Source organism: Parathielavia appendiculata (assembly GCF_033297405.1).
Source record: "Parathielavia appendiculata strain CBS 731.68 unplaced genomic scaffold N657scaffold_9, whole genome shotgun sequence".
NCBI lineage: Eukaryota > Fungi > Ascomycota > Sordariomycetes > Sordariales > Chaetomiaceae > Parathielavia > Parathielavia appendiculata.
Window position 1 is genome coordinate 518,852 of NW_026944228.1, and position 19,804 is coordinate 538,655.

At 56.8% G+C, this 19,804-nt stretch overlaps 7 protein-coding genes across 7 annotated transcripts; 6 read left to right on the forward strand and 1 right to left on the reverse strand.

Moving 5' to 3' along the window:
• Positions 1-302: 302 nt before the first annotated feature.
• N657DRAFT_646976 (uncharacterized protein) lies at positions 303-1,899 on the forward strand. Its single transcript, XM_062793226.1, has 3 exons — positions 303-1,003; positions 1,067-1,233; positions 1,291-1,899. Exons 1-3 carry the CDS (start codon positions 606-608, stop codon positions 1,785-1,787), a joined length of 1,062 nt encoding a protein of 353 aa, XP_062646064.1. The 5' UTR covers positions 303-605; the 3' UTR covers positions 1,788-1,899.
• Positions 1,900-1,914: 15 nt separating this feature from the next.
• Positions 1,915-4,538, reverse strand: N657DRAFT_672872 (FolC bifunctional protein; the record flags this gene model as incomplete). Its single annotated transcript, XM_062795662.1, has 3 exons — positions 1,915-2,805; positions 2,918-3,257; positions 3,533-4,538. The coding sequence occupies 3 exons, from the start codon at positions 4,536-4,538 to the stop codon at positions 2,187-2,189; spliced, it is 1,965 nt and encodes a 654-aa protein (XP_062646065.1). The 3' UTR covers positions 1,915-2,186.
• A 547-nt stretch (positions 4,539-5,085) lies between these two features.
• On the forward strand, positions 5,086-7,239 carry N657DRAFT_646979 (uncharacterized protein). Its single transcript, XM_062793227.1, has 3 exons — positions 5,086-5,306; positions 5,528-6,065; positions 6,122-7,239. Exons 1-3 carry the CDS (start codon positions 5,296-5,298, stop codon positions 6,806-6,808), a joined length of 1,236 nt encoding a protein of 411 aa, XP_062646066.1. The 5' UTR covers positions 5,086-5,295; the 3' UTR covers positions 6,809-7,239.
• A 1,413-nt stretch (positions 7,240-8,652) lies between these two features.
• Positions 8,653-14,215, forward strand: N657DRAFT_682095 (uncharacterized protein; the record flags this gene model as incomplete). Its single annotated transcript, XM_062796457.1, has 11 exons — positions 8,653-8,832; positions 9,228-9,362; positions 9,420-9,449; positions 9,524-9,588; positions 9,644-10,082; positions 10,145-10,469; positions 10,518-11,020; positions 11,077-11,592; positions 11,664-11,807; positions 11,862-12,348; positions 12,402-14,215. The coding sequence occupies 11 exons, from the start codon at positions 8,653-8,655 to the stop codon at positions 14,213-14,215; spliced, it is 4,638 nt and encodes a 1,545-aa protein (XP_062646067.1).
• A 1,075-nt stretch (positions 14,216-15,290) lies between these two features.
• N657DRAFT_646985 (uncharacterized protein) lies at positions 15,291-16,170 on the forward strand. The gene has a single exon (XM_062793228.1). It carries the CDS (start codon positions 15,626-15,628, stop codon positions 16,076-16,078), a length of 453 nt encoding a protein of 150 aa, XP_062646068.1. The 5' UTR covers positions 15,291-15,625; the 3' UTR covers positions 16,079-16,170.
• Positions 16,171-16,280: 110 nt separating this feature from the next.
• N657DRAFT_498349 (uncharacterized protein) lies at positions 16,281-17,205 on the forward strand. The gene has a single exon (XM_062787657.1). It carries the CDS (start codon positions 16,483-16,485, stop codon positions 16,996-16,998), a length of 516 nt encoding a protein of 171 aa, XP_062646069.1. The 5' UTR covers positions 16,281-16,482; the 3' UTR covers positions 16,999-17,205.
• On the forward strand, positions 16,904-19,454 carry N657DRAFT_664895 (Delta(24(24(1)))-sterol reductase like protein). Its single transcript, XM_062795266.1, has 3 exons — positions 16,904-17,249; positions 17,403-19,020; positions 19,098-19,454. The coding sequence occupies exons 1-3, from the start codon at positions 17,215-17,217 to the stop codon at positions 19,107-19,109; spliced, it is 1,665 nt and encodes a 554-aa protein (XP_062646070.1). The 5' UTR covers positions 16,904-17,214; the 3' UTR covers positions 19,110-19,454.
• The last annotated feature ends 350 nt before the right edge of the window (positions 19,455-19,804 follow it).

Below are 19,804 nucleotides of genomic sequence, written 5' to 3' on the forward strand. Positions count from 1 at the left end.
CAATGTCAGGAGTGGTGTTCACTGTTAACGCCGGACCCCATCATAAGACTTAGCGGGTCCGGAGAGGGAGAGCCTCGTTGCGCCAACCGCCTACTCAATCTCTGCTTCAGGTAATGCCCTGAGCCAAAGCTTAGCGTCGCGGGGCATGTTAGCCCATCCTTGACGTAAATGTCGGTGATGACGGGCGAATCCAAGTTGCTGGTATGCCCCCCGGTAGACGGTTTCATTCCATCTTTTCATTCCATCTTGTCATTCCATCTTGGCTGCGCTGCCAAGCGCTAAATATGGGTCCCGCCGGTGCTGACGGGACATTAGTGCGGACCGGCAGCGGCGGGGAAAGGCCCACTGTGGGGCACATCGAGCCGATCCGAGGTGCTACCTTGTCGAGAGCCGAGAAGCCGACGACCAGCTTTGCTCCACCTTACTAGACCTTCATGCCTTACAAGAACCCACTACAGCGTCCTTGCCATCACACATCTGCGAGCTGAATCACACAATCCCCGAAGACAAGGCTTTGATCTCACTTACTACACTATTACATTCAAACCCACCATCTCCCTCACCCCTACCTCCTTGTCTTTCACCCATCTAGAATTCCAGTAAACATGGCCAACCCAATGCCTTCCCTCCCTCCAACCACACCCATTTCCCTCCGCACGGTTCAAATGGCAGGCCTGCTCGTTGACGTCTACGGCCTCGCGGAGCTTGCCCCGACAGTAATTCGCGTCTCATGTCTGTGGCTGCACCACCCGCGGACGCGCAGCAAGGGGGACATGGCAGACGTCGCGGCTCGGTTTGTCGCTGCTTGGAACTCGGCTTCCTCGTCGCGAACTCCGGGAAGAGAGAAGAGGGGACTGATTGCCCTGGTCCATGACCAGCGGAATCATGGCAGTCGGCTGGTGGATAAGAAGGCCAACGGGTCCTGGCGCGAGGGGAATCCGATGCATGCTGTGGATATGTTTGCCATCGTGCAGGGTATGGTGGCGGATCAGAGGGTTTTGTTGTAAGTTTGGGGCGGGGGTTTCATTGAAGATAGTTGGCGTGCTGATTCAGGTTTGGGGGGTAGGGACTTGGTGGAGGCGTATCTTTTCCATGACGCCAACGGCAAGAGGAAAATCGACCAGCATTTGGCGCTCGGAGTGTCGCTGGGCGGGCATAGCGTGTGGCAGTTAATGTTTGCGGACCCGAGGGTCACGGCCGGGGTGGTGGTCATCGGGTGTCCGGATTTTATGAGTAAGTGCCTGTTCCACCCCGAAACGTCCTGATATCTTGATGTCTGACGGTATCAAGACCTCTTGTCAGACCGCGCAAGGCTCTCAAGACTATCTACATACTCCGAGCAAGACGATGGTGCGTCCTTCCTGGGCAGCAGGGACTTCCCACCGTCTTTGGTGGAGACGTGCAAGAAGCTTGACCCAAAGGCCATCTTCTTTGGCACTTCTGCCGTGCCGGAGACAAAGACTACGGGGACCGCCGATGAGGGTGCGAGGCAGATCTTCCGAGACCGTCTGCGGGGCAAGAAGTTTCTGCTATGCTCCGGGGCGGACGACAAGTTGGTGCCATACAGCCGCTGTTCGGAGCCGTTCCTGCAGTGGTTCAAGCAAGCGGCTGCCACTTGGGCTGAGGAGGGCGTTTCGGTCGACGACAGAGTTTACCAAGGTGTCGGGCACAGTTTTAGCACGGACATGGTTGCTGATGCAGTGCAATTTGTCCTTGATGTGGTCGGCAGTGCGGATCAAGGGTTGCCCATAACTGGTGGCGAGGAGCAGCGGGCATCTAAGATTTGATAGAAGGAGTGGGCATTAATTAGTGAAACGAAACGATGAAGAGAAACATAATACATTTAAAAACTCACCGCCAGCCCCAGTCGCTGGTCCAAGGGAGTTAATTGGCTATGAGAATTCATATAAGCTACTGCACTCTACTGAGGAGGTGGCGGATGACGTTGGGAGTAGATGATGCGGACATATAAGCCCCAGATTCACTTCTTCTCCCAACGCAGCCACTACCTAATCCCTTGAACTCGTTCATGGCGCAGTGGTAGGGCGTTGAGCCGACTGGATCAGCTCCTGGGACGCCAACTCGCTTCCGGCCTGTCGAACCAGCACAGCCCTCTTTTTGTTAAAGTCCTGTTGGTAGGATCCTATGGTTCTCTATTTCTCTTCTTCATCATTTCCGTTCAACTTTTACATCCTCCCCCAAGGCCTTCGCCCACCCTCAACAAGCGCTTCACTCCCGTCCTCCAGCACCCTCACATCCACCCCGCTCCTCTCCCTCTCCTCCCCGTCCAGGAACAACCTCTGATTCACCCTCCAACAGTTCCTCGCCCTCCTCTTCCCCGCCAAATCCTCGCCCACCCCATGCGGATCCTCCTTCCACTGGTCCAACGCAAGTTGCACGCCCTTCATCGCCCGCCCCTTCTTTCCCTCTACCTCAACCGCAGCTGACCCAAAACCGTGGTCATCCACCCCGGGCGGATTAATCCCCACAAAAGTGACGCGATCCAAAGGGAACCCGATGGCGGCGCAGTGCCCGTTCACGAGGCGGTCGCGCTTGAAGCCGTGGCTGACAACGGTGAGGCGGCCCGGCCAGACGGCGTGGTGGCGCCAGAAGGCGATGAGGGAAAAGAGGATGTTGGAGTACGAGTCCAGCGCGCGCTCTTCGAGGAGGATGCGCGATGTGGAGAGCAGCTGGTTGTCGGGGGTTCCCTCTGTGGTGGGGAAGAAGCTGAAGTAGCCGTTGGCGAGGGCAAGGTTGTGGTAGCTTTGGGCTTCGGAGAGGGGTGTTTCTTTGCGGGTTGGGCCGCTGTGGGTATGCGTGGTTAGGTAGGGGAAAGTGGGGCAGAGGAGATGGATTACGGTGGGTGTGGAAAGAGGTGATGGATGCCAGCAATGTAGGAAATGGGAAGGAGGCTTACCCGGAAAACACCAGGACCGCGGTGTCGTCCAGACTCAGAATCCGAAGGCCAGCTTGGATATGCTCGATGAAGGTGGGCGTCTCGCCTTGTTTGTAGCCCTCGATGAGCCACTCGGACTCGTCCCAGCCGTGCTTTGGCCCTCCAAGCCAGATGGCGTGGCCGCAGACCACAATGAGGTGGGATGGCGGCATTGTGAAGGATGCGCAACAAGAGCTTGGTATAATGACAGTTTGTGTCAATCGATCGACGCTGATTGGACGGGAAATAAGCCCCCAATCATGTGATATCAAATCGGCCGATGGCGAAGGAAACCGGGACCAGCCGGCCCTTGAGGCTTCAACTATCGTGTTGTCGCATCATACAAGTCGGAGGTTCATGTTGAGAATTCGGCCCTTTTCCCGCTGTTTTCGATGTCCCGCAATAGCCTCAGCACGCTAGATACTAGGTATAGGCTCCCAGCAATGACTAGAGGCCCGTCATCTGCGGCTTGAGATGCCCAGGTCAGAGCCCCTCTAACATCGTCCCCGGCATCGTAGGTAGCCGCGTCATTGACGCCATGTTGAACAGTGAGCCGGCGGAGTTCAGCAGGATTCGCAGGCTTGACCCAGGGCATACCGTCTACGGGCCCAAAGCGGACAGCGGCAACTTGGTCGCCAGGCCGCAGGAGCAGACCCAAAATGCCATCCATATCCTTGCCTTGGGTGGCGGCGAGAACCCAGGTGATAGGTTTGCTTGTTGTGCGTAAGTGCCTCTGGACATAGTGAGCCAGCACCTCGGCCGACTGTGGGTTGTGGGCTCCGTCAAGAAGGACTTCTCGTGGATGCCCAACAATTTTTTGTATGTCGAGCGTCTGAAGCCGGCCCGGCCATTGCATCTGCTTGATGACAGGGAGGAACTGGTCAAGCGGGCAATTTTTCTCTGGACACGCCAAGCGGAAGGCCATATGCGCGCAAGCTAGGTTCTGTATCTGGTGCGGCTCAAACTGCTCACTAGCCAAGGTCTCGGCAAGCGTTGAGGTTGTGGGATAATGCAGCTCTGCTCCGACCTTTCGAGCATGGTCCTCCATCGCGCTTAGAACAGAAGGCTGGTTGCTGCTGTCCACCACACAAGGGACGCCCGGGCGCATGATACCCGCCTTTTGCAGGGCGATCTCCTCGATGGTGTTGCCAAGGAAGGACTGGTGATCCAGTCCGATCTTTGCAATAACAGTGACCGCTTTTTCCTTCAGTACGTTGGTGGCGTCCAGCTTGCCGCCCAAGCCAACCTCTACCACTCCAAACTCGACTTTCTGGCGATGGAAGATTTCGAAAGCGGTCGCGGTCAGCAGCTCGAACTCCGTGGCGCCAATGCGGTCCTCTTTATCCCTCTTCTTGACCGCGTCTTCGGCCGCACGGAAGATGACTTCTGAGACCGGCTTGCCGTTGACAGCAATACAATCCCAGCGGTCGATAAGGTGCGGGGAGGTAAAACGAGCCCAGGTGAGGCCGCTTGCGGTGAGCATGGACGAGAGATAGGCGCATATCGATCCCTTGCCGTTCGTCCCAGCAACATGGATTGCCTTCCATGTCTGTGGGGTGTGCTGAACGAGGCGGCCGACACGAACAAGTCCAAGGTCAATCATGTTGCGTTGCCTCGCGGAGCGCACTCAGCCCTGAGTGCCGTCTCTGTCTTTCTGAGCCAACCGTCTGGGGCAAAGCGACAGACTGCGAAACAAGCAACGTTGGGCTTCTCTTTGTTGATCTTAGACACCATCTGAATGCATATGACGCACAATCTCAATAATGACTCATGCTCTTCATTGGTGATGTTGTTGCCAGGTCCCTGCCAGAAGGAAGGCGAGACGTATGGGCCTGTTGATTTTGAAAGCCGTTGCTGACTGACGCTGAGAAATGAGAGCCTGGCAGTTTCACAAGTGGGTCCTTCTGTATGAGTGCATACTCCTTATTTTATTTATCGAAGGCCGACTCTGATTTTGTTGCAATATCACGTTAAGCGGCTATCATAATAAGCGCACTTGCAGCTATTAGGTGACCAGGGTCCAAAGAGCGGCTACACGTGTACTGTGTAGTCCGTGCCCCTGGAGAGCAGGGGCTGGGACTGCACATTGAACCGCATCGACCGGCCCCCCCCAGGTCAAAAAGGTCTCCGCCGTAATCCGTACTCATCCCATTTTCCTCCCGTCGTCAAATCCAACCGCAACCCCACGCAATTGATGCGCGAGAGTCAAGTTGAAGCTTGACGCATCCCAACCACCGGATTCTCATCAATTCCCTGGCCGCATCATTGCGATTGCAGTCGCCGACGGTCGGACATTACACTCGTTTGCTTTTTAGCAGATTCGGTCGCTTAACCACTGAATTCTCTACACAGAGCAAAACATGGGTCTTCGGCAAGTTCCCCATTCCTGGCGCGCCAGCGCTTATCGGCCAACTTTGCCATCGCGTACCCAACCGTCCCGAAATCGCGAGAGTTGCCGCGTTGTGTATCCAAGTGCGCGCGATCGCACGGTTTGAGAGCGCAACAACCTGCAACAATTCTCAATTTCCTTTCATTCCCCTCGCGCCATTCTCTTCTGCGAGTCGACGCTAACCTCTGTCATTTTCGAATCAGATTGTACCAGCCACCGGTTGAATCGGACATTCAATCCAAGCCCGCGACTGATAGGTCGGCGCGGTCGCGGTCCAACATCCGCCGGGTTCTTGACCGCAACGACGAGCGAGAGCGAATACGCGAGCGCCGCCGTCGCGCACTTGCCGCAACGGCGGCATACAACAACTACGATGCCAGGCGCGCATCAGCACTCGAACCTGTTACACGTGCGCTCGCGACGACGGACAGCTCTGGGACAAGATCAGGTTCCGAACATGCCCGCCGCGCGCTACTAGTAACTGACCGTCCGGGTGTGCTACTTCGCGCCGACGGGACTAGAAACCCCGCTGTACTCGATGACCGTGCTGTCACCATGTTCGGCGAGCGATGGGCGCACTTCGAATCGAACCCGAACCTGTTTCGCGACGAGGACAATGATTCCTCACCCATGCTGACGATGGCTGGCGAGCCGGATTTTTTGCCGCGCCGCAACCAACTGCGCCCTGAACCTACGTATGCCTTATCCAACCTCAGGTCCACACAAGCCCCTGGCCATCCCGTAAGCACGAAATTCGTCCGTGGCTGAAGTTTTGTACTGGCTCTAACATGACCCAGTCTCGCGGCGCCACAACGCCACATTCAACCCTTTGGTCCCGCATCCAGCGCAGGCATCGAAGTTCCATGAGGGACGAATCACGCCCGTCACAAGACGATGCGAGCGACAGGCCGCGCCCCCGCCCACCTCCTTCTGCTCACGTCCCATGGGCGATCGAGGCCGCCGACATGGACGGCCTGGGCGACCGTAACCGGAGCTTGAGCCCGGAAGGCGACAACCTGTGGGGCACTCTGCTGACCACCCTGACGCCGGACCCGCAGCCGCCCAGCGCCGGGTCTTCGTTCGCCTCGGCGTCTGCCTCGGCCGCGGCCACGCAGAGCACCGCAGCTGCCTCGTCGTCCCGGACCTCGTTCACCACGCCGGATGCGGCTGAGGAGTTTGCGTTCGAGCCACCCTGCGAGTCGGGATGTGACAATTCCGACACGGAGGGCGAGGGCGATGGCGAGGGCGAGGACGACGACGAGATGGAACAGATGCAGCTCCCTTATTTCCCGCGGCTGGCCTCCTCCAACCAGTCCTACGCCGACCGAGCGCGCGGTAATAACGAGGACCCCCTGGAGCTTCTGGGCGGCATAGGGGGCATGCAGCGGATCGTGCGCAACCTGGCCCGTCGGGAGGATATTCCGGACGAGTGGTGGGCCGAGGCTGGGCTGAGCCGGACACTATCTCGTGAGGCTGGGAACTGATTTTTTCGTTACGAAAACTGGGTGTCGTGGTCTATGGGAAAGCGGCAGGTCTCGCTAAATAATGGCGTTGGTGGATTCGGTTTTGAACGGCGTTGAGGTTTTGGGGTTTTCAAAGTTTCCAGTGGTCATATTGTCAGTGTGCGGTAACAGGACAGATGCGACCTTGCCACGGGCTCTTCTTTCCTCGAGCAGGCGTGCCGAACGCTGTGTAACATCATGGAGGGTCTCTTGTGCTAGGGTTGACGATTTAGAGGGGCCCATGGGTTGGCTCCAGTATATCGAACATCGAGCTCATCAAGCTACTTGATGAGGGGGAGGACAACGCGTTTCTTTTCGGCGGCGGTGGTGTCCGGTATCTGTATGATTAAATTGTACTGATACATTGGGTGGTATTCGGTAAAATTTCAGGGCTGTTGTCATGAGAGTCCAATCTCCGTTTTGAGGCCGGGTTTGCGTTGGAATTGAAATGATGGATTATGAAGTAACGAACATGAAGCCAGCTTGCCGAGCAAAGTCGTGTTGTACTGGATTGGACGCCTGGCAACAAGGGATCGTCCCTTCAAACAAACCAGCAGAATGCTACCATGGTGAGGTAGCAATGGATTTCCCCGCGTTCTCGAAGGTGGAGGAGGATCTGCCCAGGGGATGACTTGCATTTCCCAGCTCCGCCCTTGAACTCAACCTTGGTTATCATTTCCATGCTGGTTGTGTTTAAAACAGTGATATTGGCTGGAAGAACCAGGAACTGAGCAAGACCTTTTTGTTTCAACAAGGCATTTGATCATGAGCTCTTGACTTCTCGAGAGGCAGGGCGCGTATTTATCCATAGGTGCCTTGGCAACCAGGCAGACCAAACTTGTTCGAGTTAAGCGTTTCTGAGACCGGCAAGTCCGGGTATGGCGATGAAAAGTGATGCATTCATAATGTGCTTGATGTGTATGAGCCCGGAGTGTGTGCCTAAAGGGTTGCTTTGGCGCGGCACAACACCCTGTCACAGCAAGGTGAGCTGCTGTGCTTGCTGCAGGCTGCTGCAATATACCCCGACCTGGGCTTAGTTCCACGATTTCATGCTGCTGAACACTTTCAACCCCGCGGCATGAATCTCGAAGTGAAACAACACCCAGTCAGGATCTTGCTTTCGCCTCGGCGCACCACGCTCATTTTACTTTCCCTCTCTTTCGTGCATTCCCTCTATTTTCCTTGATTTTCCTTCTCCCCACAACGCCCAGGCCTGGTGATTCAGGCGGCCTTTCCCTCTCTTGAACAAACCCCTGTCTGCCGTACCCGAATCCCCGCGACATGCTGCTTGTCCTGCCTTGGCCCGGGGCGACGCCTTAATCGCATCCAAACATTTGGAAGTATTGTTTGCTTCACTGCCTCCATCACAGCCCGACTCACTGCCGTTTCCGACCCATGAACTACCTGCTAGCCTCTCTAACGACCGTCGACCCTCGTCACGGAACATTGACGGTTTTCGGGCCCACAACTCAGCGCTGACGCTTCTCCACGCGGGGCCAGCACAAGCCAGCTGAACATTCTCGGTCCAACGCCTGCGATTCTGGTCAGCAGCAGCGTTTCTTTCCTTCGTTTGGGCGAAGCTCGGCCCGGCCGGAATGACCATCAGGATACCGAAGAACCAAAGGCGCAGTTTCTGCCTCTGCAATACCACTAACCCCCAAGACAAATCTCGAATACCGCCCAAAGCAAGCTACAGCAGCAGCACGGAGGAGGAGGAGGAGAGGAGACCGGGGGAGAAATAGCAGCCCGACCTGAGCCTGGAGCGTTCCGGAACCCGAGCCGACAGCCCAGGCAGGCCCTGAAGCGACGCTGGAATCGAACCGATCATGGCGCCGCCGAGCTCGCGTCCCGGAAGCTCTGCACGCCCAGGAAGCTCTGGCGTGCCGTATCACCATGGCGTCAACGGCAAAGCGGCCGTCGTCGCGGCAAAGGTGCCCGGAACGCCGCGTCGGGAACAGAGCCACAGGCAGGAGAAGGCCGTTCAGGACCCCGGGCTGAAGGACTATGTAGGTGGAGGTTGTTTCCTTTGCTTCTGGCTGGCTCCGTTTTCGAACGATACCGTACCATTCAGTCCCAGTTCTCTACAGCTGTCGGCCTCCACAACTTCTCATCGCCCTCGAATATCGTTGCTTTCGTGCAGGGCGGGGATGGAGGCTGCAGGTGCCGGCCCTACATACCGGCTGCATAGCCTACTGGGCCTGCGATGCATCTCCTGTTTGTTTGGCGGCTTGGCGGTCGATCGCGGGTTCTTTGTCTGGATGAAATGGTGGCTGCGGGAGAGGGACCTGGGTGGACGGGATTTGGAGAAAGATGCACGGCTGGCAGACCCGCCCAGTTCGCCTGGGGCTACGGCCGGCCCGTTTCCTGAGATCTGAGACATGGCTGACTGGGGACTGCGCAGAGACTCGGAGACTGCATCGGGAAGGGCGCCTTCGGGTCCGTCTACAAAGCGTTCAATTGGGGGACAGGCGAGGCAGTGGCTGTCAAGCAAATCAAGTTGGTTGATGTGCCCAAGAGCGAGTTGCGTATGATCGAGGTGAGTTCAAGAACGGCCCTTTGAGGTGTAAAGGGGTGGATTACTGACAACGTGCAGGCTGAGATTGATCTCTTGAAAAACCTCCATGTCAGTGAGAAAACGCCACAGCGGCTACAAGCGCCCGCACAACGCAGAGTTCGAAAATGCTGACCGGCTAATAGCATGACAATATCGTGAAATATATTGGCTTCGTCAAGACGGCCGACTGTCTCAACATCATCCTCGAGTCTGTTGGCCCCTCGACGCCCACGCATGCCGCACGCTTTACTGATACTCAGCAGGTACTGCGAGAATGGCTCTCTGCATTCCATCTGCAAGGCCTACGGCAAGTTTCCCGAGAACCTCGTCGGCGTGTACATGACCCAGGTTCTGCAGGGTCTGCAGTATCTGCACGACCAGGGTGTTATCCACCGAGACATCAAGGGCGCCAACATCCTGACCACCAAGGATGGCACCGTCAAACTGGCCGATTTTGGCGTGTCGACGAGCACCCTCGCCGGACCAGACAAAGAGGCCCAGGTTGTCGGCACGCCTTACTGGATGGCCCCGGAGATCATCCAGCTCTCTGGCGCCACCTCAGCCTCGGATATCTGGAGCGTTGGGTGTACCGTCATCGAGCTGCTTCAAGGGAAACCGCCGTACCATAACCTCGCTGCCATGCCTGCGTTGTTCGCCATCGTCAACGACGACCATCCGCCGCTGCCAGAGGGGGTGTCTCCGGTTTGTGTCCCCATTTCCCAAAAACATGCGGGCTTGTTTTTTGTTGACGTTGCTTTGAACAGGCTGCTCGCGACTTTCTCATGCAATGCTTTCAAAAGGATCCGAACTTACGAGTGTCGGCGAGAAAGCTGCTACGGCATGCCTGGATCACCGGCTGCCGCCGAAGCGACGCACCGGTCTCGAAGGCGCCATCCAACTTCAGCCAGGCCGTCGAGGAAGTGAAGCAGTGGAATAAGGCCCTCAAGTCATCCGAGAACAACCTGCGAGCCTCGACTGGGTCGGACACCAGCGCACCAGGACATCGCGCCAACAATTCGAAGATGCCGTTGTCCTTGGCGACGAAACAGAGGCCCTCGGCCGACGCATTTCGGTCCCCAGAGCTCGCTGGTAAGTTAGCAGGCGAGAAGTTGGTCAGTAACCCGGCTGATATGGTAGATGATGATAACTGGGACAATGACTTTGCCACGACCATCTCGCCCAGCGCTCTCCATCTCCCCCACATCAAGGGCCAAGACAACTTTGGCGGCTTGCTCTCGAGTGATAAGCTGAAAGCGTTTGCATCTATTGACAGCCAACGAGAGGACTCTGAAAATTGGGACTCGAACTTTGAGGGCGAGCTTATGACGATCAAGGGTCTGGGACAGTGGTCAGAAGTTGACCCTCAGGAGGAGACCATCCGTCCGTTGCCCAGGAAAACGGACAAGAGACGGGAGCCCAGGATACGAGCTCCCGAGCAACCAGGGCATAGGCGTCAGAGGAGCAAACAGGGTGCATCAAATGTCTCCCAGCCAAAGTCACCCGCAAAGCCACTCGGGACCAAGTTCGAGCTGCCTCCACGCCCGGACGTCATCTACCGTGAACAATCGACCGAGGATTTCTCCGACCTTTTTGCTGACAATGACCACGTGTTCGACAGGAGGTTAAGCCTCGCCAGCAAGGTCAGTCTTACTGACCGGGACAGCCCACACCAAACTTGATGGCTGACATCTCCTAGGATGTTCCCCAACTCTTCCACCCGTCGGACCTTACGACTAGCGTACCGAAATCATCCCATTCCTCAACCGGCGGCAGCACGCGCCGGTCCAAAGCTTCTTCCCGTCCGGCTCTTCTCCACAGTGCCACGGAGCCAGCGCAGCCCGTCCGAAGAGCCCGCTCCGCAGTCGAAATCACCAAGTTCGCCGAGGACGAAGGCGACGAGGACTTTTCTGACATCTTTGGCGTGGCCGGAGATGCGCTCACCGAGCCGGACGAGAGCGACCGCGGCTCCGAGACGGACGGCCAGGGAGGCCAGCTCATCCTCTCGCGCCTGTCGAACAATTCGTGGCTTGGCGATGACGAGGACGAGGACGATCCGTTTGCCATGATGGATCCCGGCTGGGACGAAATGGATCTCGAGGCGAACATCGCGAGGGATCGGCATGCGAGGCTTGCTGAGAGGGTCGAGGAGCTGGTGAGGAGTATGAAGATCACCCAGGGGGAGGAGTTGGTGGGGCAGTTGGCCGAAGATTTGGTAAGTTTTCTGGACTCTAAGTGTGGCGGTGAAGGGGGTGTGATGATGCTGACAGGGAGCGATTGCTGCAGTTGGCACTTTTATGGGAGAACAACGAGGTCAAGGCGCTCATTATTGGGGCGCATGGGTTGTTGCCCATCTTGGAGATTCTGGAGCCTTGTACGGTCAAGAGCCGGCAGCATATGATTTTGCAGTTGCTCAAGATCGTCAATGCGGTAGGTCCATCATCACTCGGTGACGCTTGGCGTTGGGAGTGCTGACAGACATAGATCATCCTTGATGATGTGGAATTGCAAGAGAATCTGTGCTTCGTCGGCGGCATCCCGATCGTCACCAAGTTTGCTGCTCGGCAGTACTCCAACGAGATTCGGCTCGAGGCGGCGGCGTTCGTCCGCCAAGTGTACCAGACTTCTACGTTGACCCTGCAGATGTTTGTCAGCGCTGGTGGTCTTAACGTCCTGGTTGAGTTCCTCGATGAAGACTACGAGACGTCCCAGGACCTTGTTCTGATAGGGGTCAATGGCATTTGGAATGTCTTCGAGCTCCAGGGGCCGACACCCAAGAACGACTTTTGCAGAATCTTCTCGCGCAGCAAGATTCTTGACCCGCTCGCCGCCATCCTGCACAAGGTACTGGATGAGGAGCGGGATGAATTGTCGGAGCTGGTGGAGGGCCGCATTGTCAATATCTTCTATCTGTTTTCGCAGGCGGAACCCTATGTCAAGGAGGCTGTTGCTGAGCGGCAGGTGCTGAAGAGTAAGTAGCTGCCCTAGACGCCTTGAAAATCGGACGACCTAACCTATTTGCAGCGGTCCTCAAGGACCTTCGGCGCATGACGCCTTCCCACCAGATTACCATGCTCAAGTTCATCAAGAACATGTCCATGTGTTCGACTGTGCTCGACGCCCTGCATTCTGCGGATGCCATCGACTTTTTAATTGATGTGCTCAGTCTCTCCATGAAGAAGGGGCAGAAGAATTTCCGGGAGATCTCCAACCAAGTCTTGAATACCATGTTCAACCTCTGCCGCCTCAGCAAGGAGCGGCAGGAATACGCAGCCAGCAACGGCATTATTCCGCTTCTGCTCAAAATCATGAAGACGGACCGGCCGCCGAAGGAGTTTGTCCTCCCTATCCTTTGCGACATGGCTCACTCGGGAAGCAAGGGGAGGCGGTACCTGTGGCAGAACAGCGGGTTAGAGTTTTACGTTTCGCTCCTGGCGGACCAGTACTGGCAGGTTACGGCGCTTGACGCCATCTTCGTATGGCTGCAGGAGGAGACGGCAAAGGTGGAAAACCACCTTCTCGACGGCAGCTTTACCGCCGCCATCACGTCTTGTTTCAACCCCACCAAGGCCAACGCATTTGATCCCAACCTTCTCGAGCCGTTGCTCAAGGTTCTGCGGTTGAGCCCGGCTGTGGCAGCGTCCCTGGCCAAGGCGGAGATGTACGCCGGCATCGCGCAAAAGTTGAGCCACAAGAAGGCCGTCGTTCGCCTAAACCTCCTGCGTCTGGTGCGCAATATCATGGATGGCTGCGAAGCAAACAGCCTGTCCATGTCAGCGCTCAGCACATCCGGCACAGGCCGCCAGCTGCGCATCCTGTTCGACGATATCCAGACACTAGCGGATAAGGACCCGGCAGTGCTGGTGCGGAATCTGGCTTCGGAGCTCATCAGGAGTTACATCGACGTCGAGCTGCAGCACGACGCCATGTCACTCAGCAGCCTGGGACTCAGCGCGTCCACGGGTGCAGGTTCCAACACCGGCTCCGGCCCCCGCTCCCGCTCCGGCCCGCGCCGCAACACAAGCTACACCCCACCGGGGCTGCACCTCAGCACGTCCGTGCCGCCGACGCCCACCCACCACGGCCACCGCCTGACGCAGTCATCCTCGTCGGCAGCCGCATACATTGAGATTGCTGCAACCCCAAAGCGCTCCGCCGTGGGTCTCGCACAGGAACGAGACCCCTCCTTCTACCGCCCGCGAAGCCGTGACGGCGGCGGCGGCGTGACAACGAGCATCCCCCGCCGCGTGTCCGACACCCCCCCTCCTCCCAACCCGAACCCGACCTCTTCTTCTTCTTCTTTTGGGAACAACAGCACCTCTAGTACGGCGGCGGCAGGTTCGAGATCCCGCCTTCCGCGGACATCGACGCAGTATGCTGCGGCGTCGCCGCGGCCGAGTTTGACGACGGCCATGTCGGTGCCGATATCAGCCCACTCGGCTGGCGGTTCTGCTGCTGGTTCCCATCACCACCATCGTAGCCATCCACAGGGAGGCAGCAGGAGCGAATCGTTTAGCCACGGCAGCGGGTACGGCGCGTACAGCGGCAGCTACAAAGAGAATAACTATCCTCATCAGAATTACTTCGGTCAGAGCCAGAGCCAGACGGGTAGGATCCGCTCGGGCTCGTCGGTTACGGTTGCGAGCGTGTCCAGCGCGGGTAGTTCGGTTGTGGGGACGACGACGCAGTACTCTGGTTCGCCTACGGGGAGTGTTGTTGGTGGTGGCAGTAGTGGTGGTGGGAGTGGGAGTGTGGGTGTGGGTGGCAAGAGGAGGAGTAGAGTGCCGAGTTCGAACTCGAATGCCGGGTCGAATCATGCTGATTCTAGGTTGTCTTAGGAGGGCCAGGGCCTGGGCGCGGGCCGAAGGCAGGGTTCGGGAACTCAGAGTGATGTCGGTGCGGCAGGGAGAAATGTTGGTCCAGTCGGGGCGAAGGCCTTACCGGTTGGTAGTGCTGGTGATGGTGCTGCCATTGCAAGGCTAGGGAGACGAGGGGGTGGTGGTCTTCGTGGGAGAAGGTGCTAAGCTGATAGCGCTGGGTTTGTTGAACGTTACTGCTACTTTTGTTCGATGGGCTTTGCTTGAGGCTCAGCTGCCTGTCTTCACTGCATCTTCTGGCGTTGGGCGGGTTAGCAGGCGGTTTGACTACGGTTAGATTCTCTTTTAATGGGCTGTCTTGTTCTTTTCTCTTCTTTCCTGCTTTCTATTCTTTTCTCTTTTCTTTTCTTTTTCTTAAAGTCGGACCTACTTACATGGTATCGTGGCCAGGCAAGGTAAACATAAAAGGGCATGATGGGACTTGGGGCAGAGCATTGGGATCGGTGGGAAGGTAGGGGGCCAAGTGACGGTGGCCAAGCCGAGCTTGGATTCACGACGGATTAAATATGATGAATACAAACATTCAGTGTCGGTTAGGTTTGAGTTTCGGTTGTTTGCCGGTTCTCGGGAGGTGGGATGTTCGATGTTGTCTTGTTGATTCTCTCGGTTGACAACAAGCAGTCGTGCTCGAGGTCATGTTATTAGAGAGGGATCTCTTAACGAAGCAGAGACCGAGTGTGCCTTGTGCGTCTCTCCCGTCTGCGGAACTGGATGTCGGTCTGAAGTTCTCTAGGTAAAGATAAATTGAGCCAACCACAAGGTGTTGTCTTGAAGCTTATTACCCGATTTTGGTTAGAAGGATACGCAAGCGCGGCTGTGTCCCCGCTTGCGCGGCCTCAATTGGGGCACATGTCACCCATCCGAGCCATCCTCTTGTACGGAGTATTCGTAGGCAGTAGCCACCTGGCATATCACGGGAACTCAACTCATTCATTGCCATCTGCGATCAAAGCTGACAAAGCGAGTCCCGCCCATCGACTACACGCGTTGATGTGTTTTTGGGGCTTCTTTTCTTCTCATCTTTCTGTCGGAGTAACTGCCAGCTAGGCATTGCATGTAATCGGCTCTGGGCGGCGTCGTCGACACTAAGGTCGCCACGATGACGCGGACGGTGGTGTACAACACGGCGTTGATTGCTTTGGTTGCGGGTGAGTCGGTCCCTTTCATTTTCCCTGTGCGACATGATGGCCCTGTTTTTTTGGGCATGGATAAGGTTTCTTAGCATCGTTGGGTTGATTTGCAGTTTTGCTTCGTAGTTCCGTCACTCATGAGACAGATCAATCATATGCCATTCTTCATCCCAACCGTTAATGATTGCAATGTACATGATTTTATCAGTCACACAGACTAACCCTGGGATTAGCAACCGCCATGACCATCATTTCCATCATCTCCCCGAACTGGGTCTCGTACACGGTCCCCGCCCCTACTGGGGGCACGGTAACTGATTCCATCGGCCTGCACCGCCGGTGCACCTCGTCCCCGGGCAACTGGAAATGCACCCCCTTTCCGGATGAAGCGCGCTGCGAGGGAGACGGCCGCTCTCTGTGTTCCATGTGGCGCACCACGGGGTTTCTGATGAGCTTCGCCACCGTCGCAGAGCTCGCTACCGTTGTGGGGTTCCTCGTCATCCTGGCGGGCGGCAAGGTCAAGAGGCATGGCGGTGGCTGGAGGATTCTGGGAGGAATGCTGGCGGTTGTGGCGACGGCCGAATTCGTAGGCATGGCTGTTGTGGTAAGGTCGCCCTGTTTTCTCACCTCACCCTCTCATCGTCACCACCGAGACATGAAGATGCTGACACGGCAGACAGGCGTATGTCTTTGATCACGACGACATGTTTCTGGTGCCCGGCTATCGGCTGGGCTCCTCGTGGTATCTGTGTGCGCTCGGTGCGGGCGTTGCGCTGCTGGTTGGGGCTGGGCTCGCTATCTCGGCGCTTGTGTTGCCGCCCGAGGATGAATATCAGCTGTTGCGTGACCCTAGGGGGGTGTGAGGTTGGATACGTGCGGTCTGCCCTTGATCAGTTGCTTTTGGTGTTGGTGGCGCGCATATTGTTTCCTGGTCAGATTGGTTGTCGTCTGCCCAATCTTACTTCCAGGTATGCAGCCTTCGATGAATGCTGCCTCGAATACAAGGAACGGCGAAACCGACAATTTGGCCCCAACTTCGCTGGCGGTGGTTTGTAAGCCACGCTCTTGCTGTCCCAAAACGGAAACCTCTCGGAGAAGATGCAGACCCATCAAGTCGTCCCTTCTGGTTACCACACCGCTACCATGCACGGGGCTCCTAACCTGTCGCAATGCACATTCCCAACTCACGGTGGGGACATCGGAGATATATGGGTAGGTACATTAGCCCGTCGGCACACGTTGATGAGCCCTGCTAGCTGGGGCCATCCAGTGCAACATTACTGTTCTTTCATATGCAGTCCCGTCGTAATACTAGTATCAGCTGCGAACTCGAAGTTGGTAACGATGATTATGCTACGTTATGTATTTCGCGTTGGAGCGAGAACAGCGAGGACTTTCTGCTTAGGTAATACTAGTATTCATCGGCAAGCCGCAGAATCCGTGCACGGCAAGACAGGGGTTGTCGATTGCCTGGTCAAATTGAATTCCTTTGTCAACAAACCCGGCAATTGGTCCCTGCATCTGCATCTGGGTTGCACTGCGACACCGCGATCGACGGCGACGGCCAGGGTGCAGTTTTGCTTGGGACAAACCCGCCCTTCTCTTTCGTTCTAAAACTCACGTTCCTTTTTGGCGATTTTGCCTAACTAGACATTGCCAGGCCCTGGTCAAGGCAAGGTCTGTCGTTCCTTTCGCGAATACTAGTATTCGCGCTTGAAGACGGCCCCTAGCACGCCCCCTAAGGTAAGCAGAAGGGGTGAAAAATCGAAAAAAAAAAAAGAAAACCACCAAGTATATAGGTTGCGCTTGCGTCGCGTGCACTTTGTCAGGATGTCAGGCAGATATTCTCTGAGGCAAACGCCGAGGTAAGTTGAGCACCAATTCATTCCGTATCTTTTTGTTTATCTTTTCCCCTATTCACCCCAGCGCTCTTGCGCCGTCGTGTCCCGAGATAACAAGGCATTTGGCTTTCGCATACCACCAACACCATGATACAGTCTATTCTGACGCGCGTCTAGGAAGAAAGAGCTATTCGATGGCATGATAGAGACCCCGGTCCGCCGAAACATCCGTCGCAAATCCCAGTTCCCCACCGAGTCCGACACCGAGTCCGTGTCCGCTTCGGAAGCCATGGACAACACCAAGTCGCTGCGCCAGCGCAATGCGGCCAAGTTCACCGAGCACCTCGCCGAGCCCACACCACCTGAAAGCCCCGTCGAGAGTGACGCTGCGCCCCAGCCTGCACCACTCAAGCCCAATGGCAAGGCCAAGGCCGAGGACAAGGTGATTGACGGCTGGAAGCCCGGCATGGATCCCAAGGTCGACTACTCGGGAGAGTACGAGTTTGGCGGGCCGTTGTTCGTCTCGCTCATGATGGTCGGCTTCCCGATCCTGATGTGGTACATGTGGATTGGCGCCATCTACTACGACGGCGGCTTCCCCGTGCGCGCTGCAGGGCAGACATGGGGCGAGTTCGCCAAGCACCTCGTCAACCTCGTCTACACGGGCGCGTTCCCGCACGCCAAGGCATGGGCCATCTACTGGTCTTTTTTCATCACCGAGGGCGCCTTCTACTGCCTGATGCCCGGCGTCTGGGCCTACGGCAAGCCGCTGGCCCATGAGGGCGGCAAGCAGCTCAAGTACTACTGCTCCGCCTACACCTCCTTCTACGCCACCATCGCCATCGTCGCCGCCCTGCACGTCTCGGGCGTCTTCCCGCTCTACACCATCATCGACGAGTTCGGCCCCCTGCTCAGCGTCTCGATCCTGTCGGGCTGGCTCGTCGCCATCGTCGCCTACGTCTCGGCCCTCGCCCGCGGCGCGCAGCACCGCATGACGGGCAACCACGTGTACGACTTCTTCATGGGCGCCGAGCTGAACCCGCGCATGTTTGGCATCCTCGACTTCAAGATGTTCTTCGAGGTGCGCATGCCGTGGTTCATCCTCTTTTTGCTGTCGTGCGGCGCCGCGGCGCGGCAGTGGGATCGCTACGGCTACGTGTCGGGCGAGGTCGGGTTCCTGGTCATGGCGCACTTCCTCTACGCCAACGCCTGCGCCAAGGGCGAGGAGCTCATCGTCACCACTTGGGACATGTACTACGAGAAGTGGGGCTTCATGCTCATCTTCTGGAACCTGTCGGGCGTGCCGCTGTCCTACTGCCACTGCACCCTCTACCTGGCCAACCACGCGCCCGACGAGTACCAATGGAACCGCGCCGCGCTCGCCGCCCTGTACGTCAGCTATCTGTTCGTCTACTGGGTCTGGGACAGCTGCAACAGCCAAAAGAACCGCTTCCGCGCCATGGAGCGGGGCAAGCTCATCAAGCGCAACACGTTCCCGCAGCTGCCCTGGCAGACGCTGCACAACCCCAAGACGATCGAGACGGGGCTGGGCGACAAGATCCTGGCGGACGGCTGGTACGGCATGGCCCGCAAGGTGCACTACACCTGCGACATCTACTTTAGCACCTGCTGGGGCCTCATCACGGGCTTCAACAGCCCGTTTCCCTGGTTCTATCCCGTATTCTTCGTCGTCATGATCGCCCACCGCGCGTGGCGCGACATCAGCCGCTGCCGCGAGAAGTATGGCGAGGCGTGGCGTGAGTATGAGCGGCAGGTACCGTATCTGTTCATTCCGGTGAGTTTCTCTTTCCCGTCCTCCTCTCGCCCGTTTCTAAATCTGAAATATGTGCCCGACTGACGCGATGAGAATAGTACGTCTTCTGATCCCACGAAGCTACTCATAACGAGCCATGGCGGAAGGTCGCTGCCAGATTCGGAGAAGAGGCGATTAAGGTGCGGAGAGGAGAGTGTAGTCTCTGGATGTTTCTGAAGGGAGTAATGTTGGATGGAATGGGATGAATGATGGATGATGGATGATACCGCCAGAGTGAGGAGCCCAAATAGGGGCAATGGTTACGGGGGCATGAAAAGGAGCGGTTGAGCGGGTGCGGAGCAAATCGAGCAGGCATGCGCTGGTGTGCTGGCTTAGTTCGCATCCCCTATCTTCTACTTAGTACCTACTGTTGTAGTGATACGGAACTATTGGATTAATGATAATATCTTACACTGACTTGGCCGCCTCCGCTTCCTTTAACAAGCTAACCATCGAGTTGATGCCGCGGAGAGAAGATAGCTAGTAGCAGTGCAAGGCAGAGAAATACGGGGCGAGTCTCCTGTGTAGGCGAGCCGACGAGGAGATGCTGGGAGTTGCGCCGACACCACAGCTACGGATACTAACGGAACTGTAAACGCACGAGTGAATGTGATGATCAAGGAGTCACGAGAGGATGTTTGCACATGCACGAGTGGAAGCGATAAACAAGAAGCCACGAGAAAATATCACCGTCCGCTCCCTAGACGTTCAACGGCAATTCTTGAAGATTATCGCTCATATATACCCCAGGGAGCGTTGATGTGGC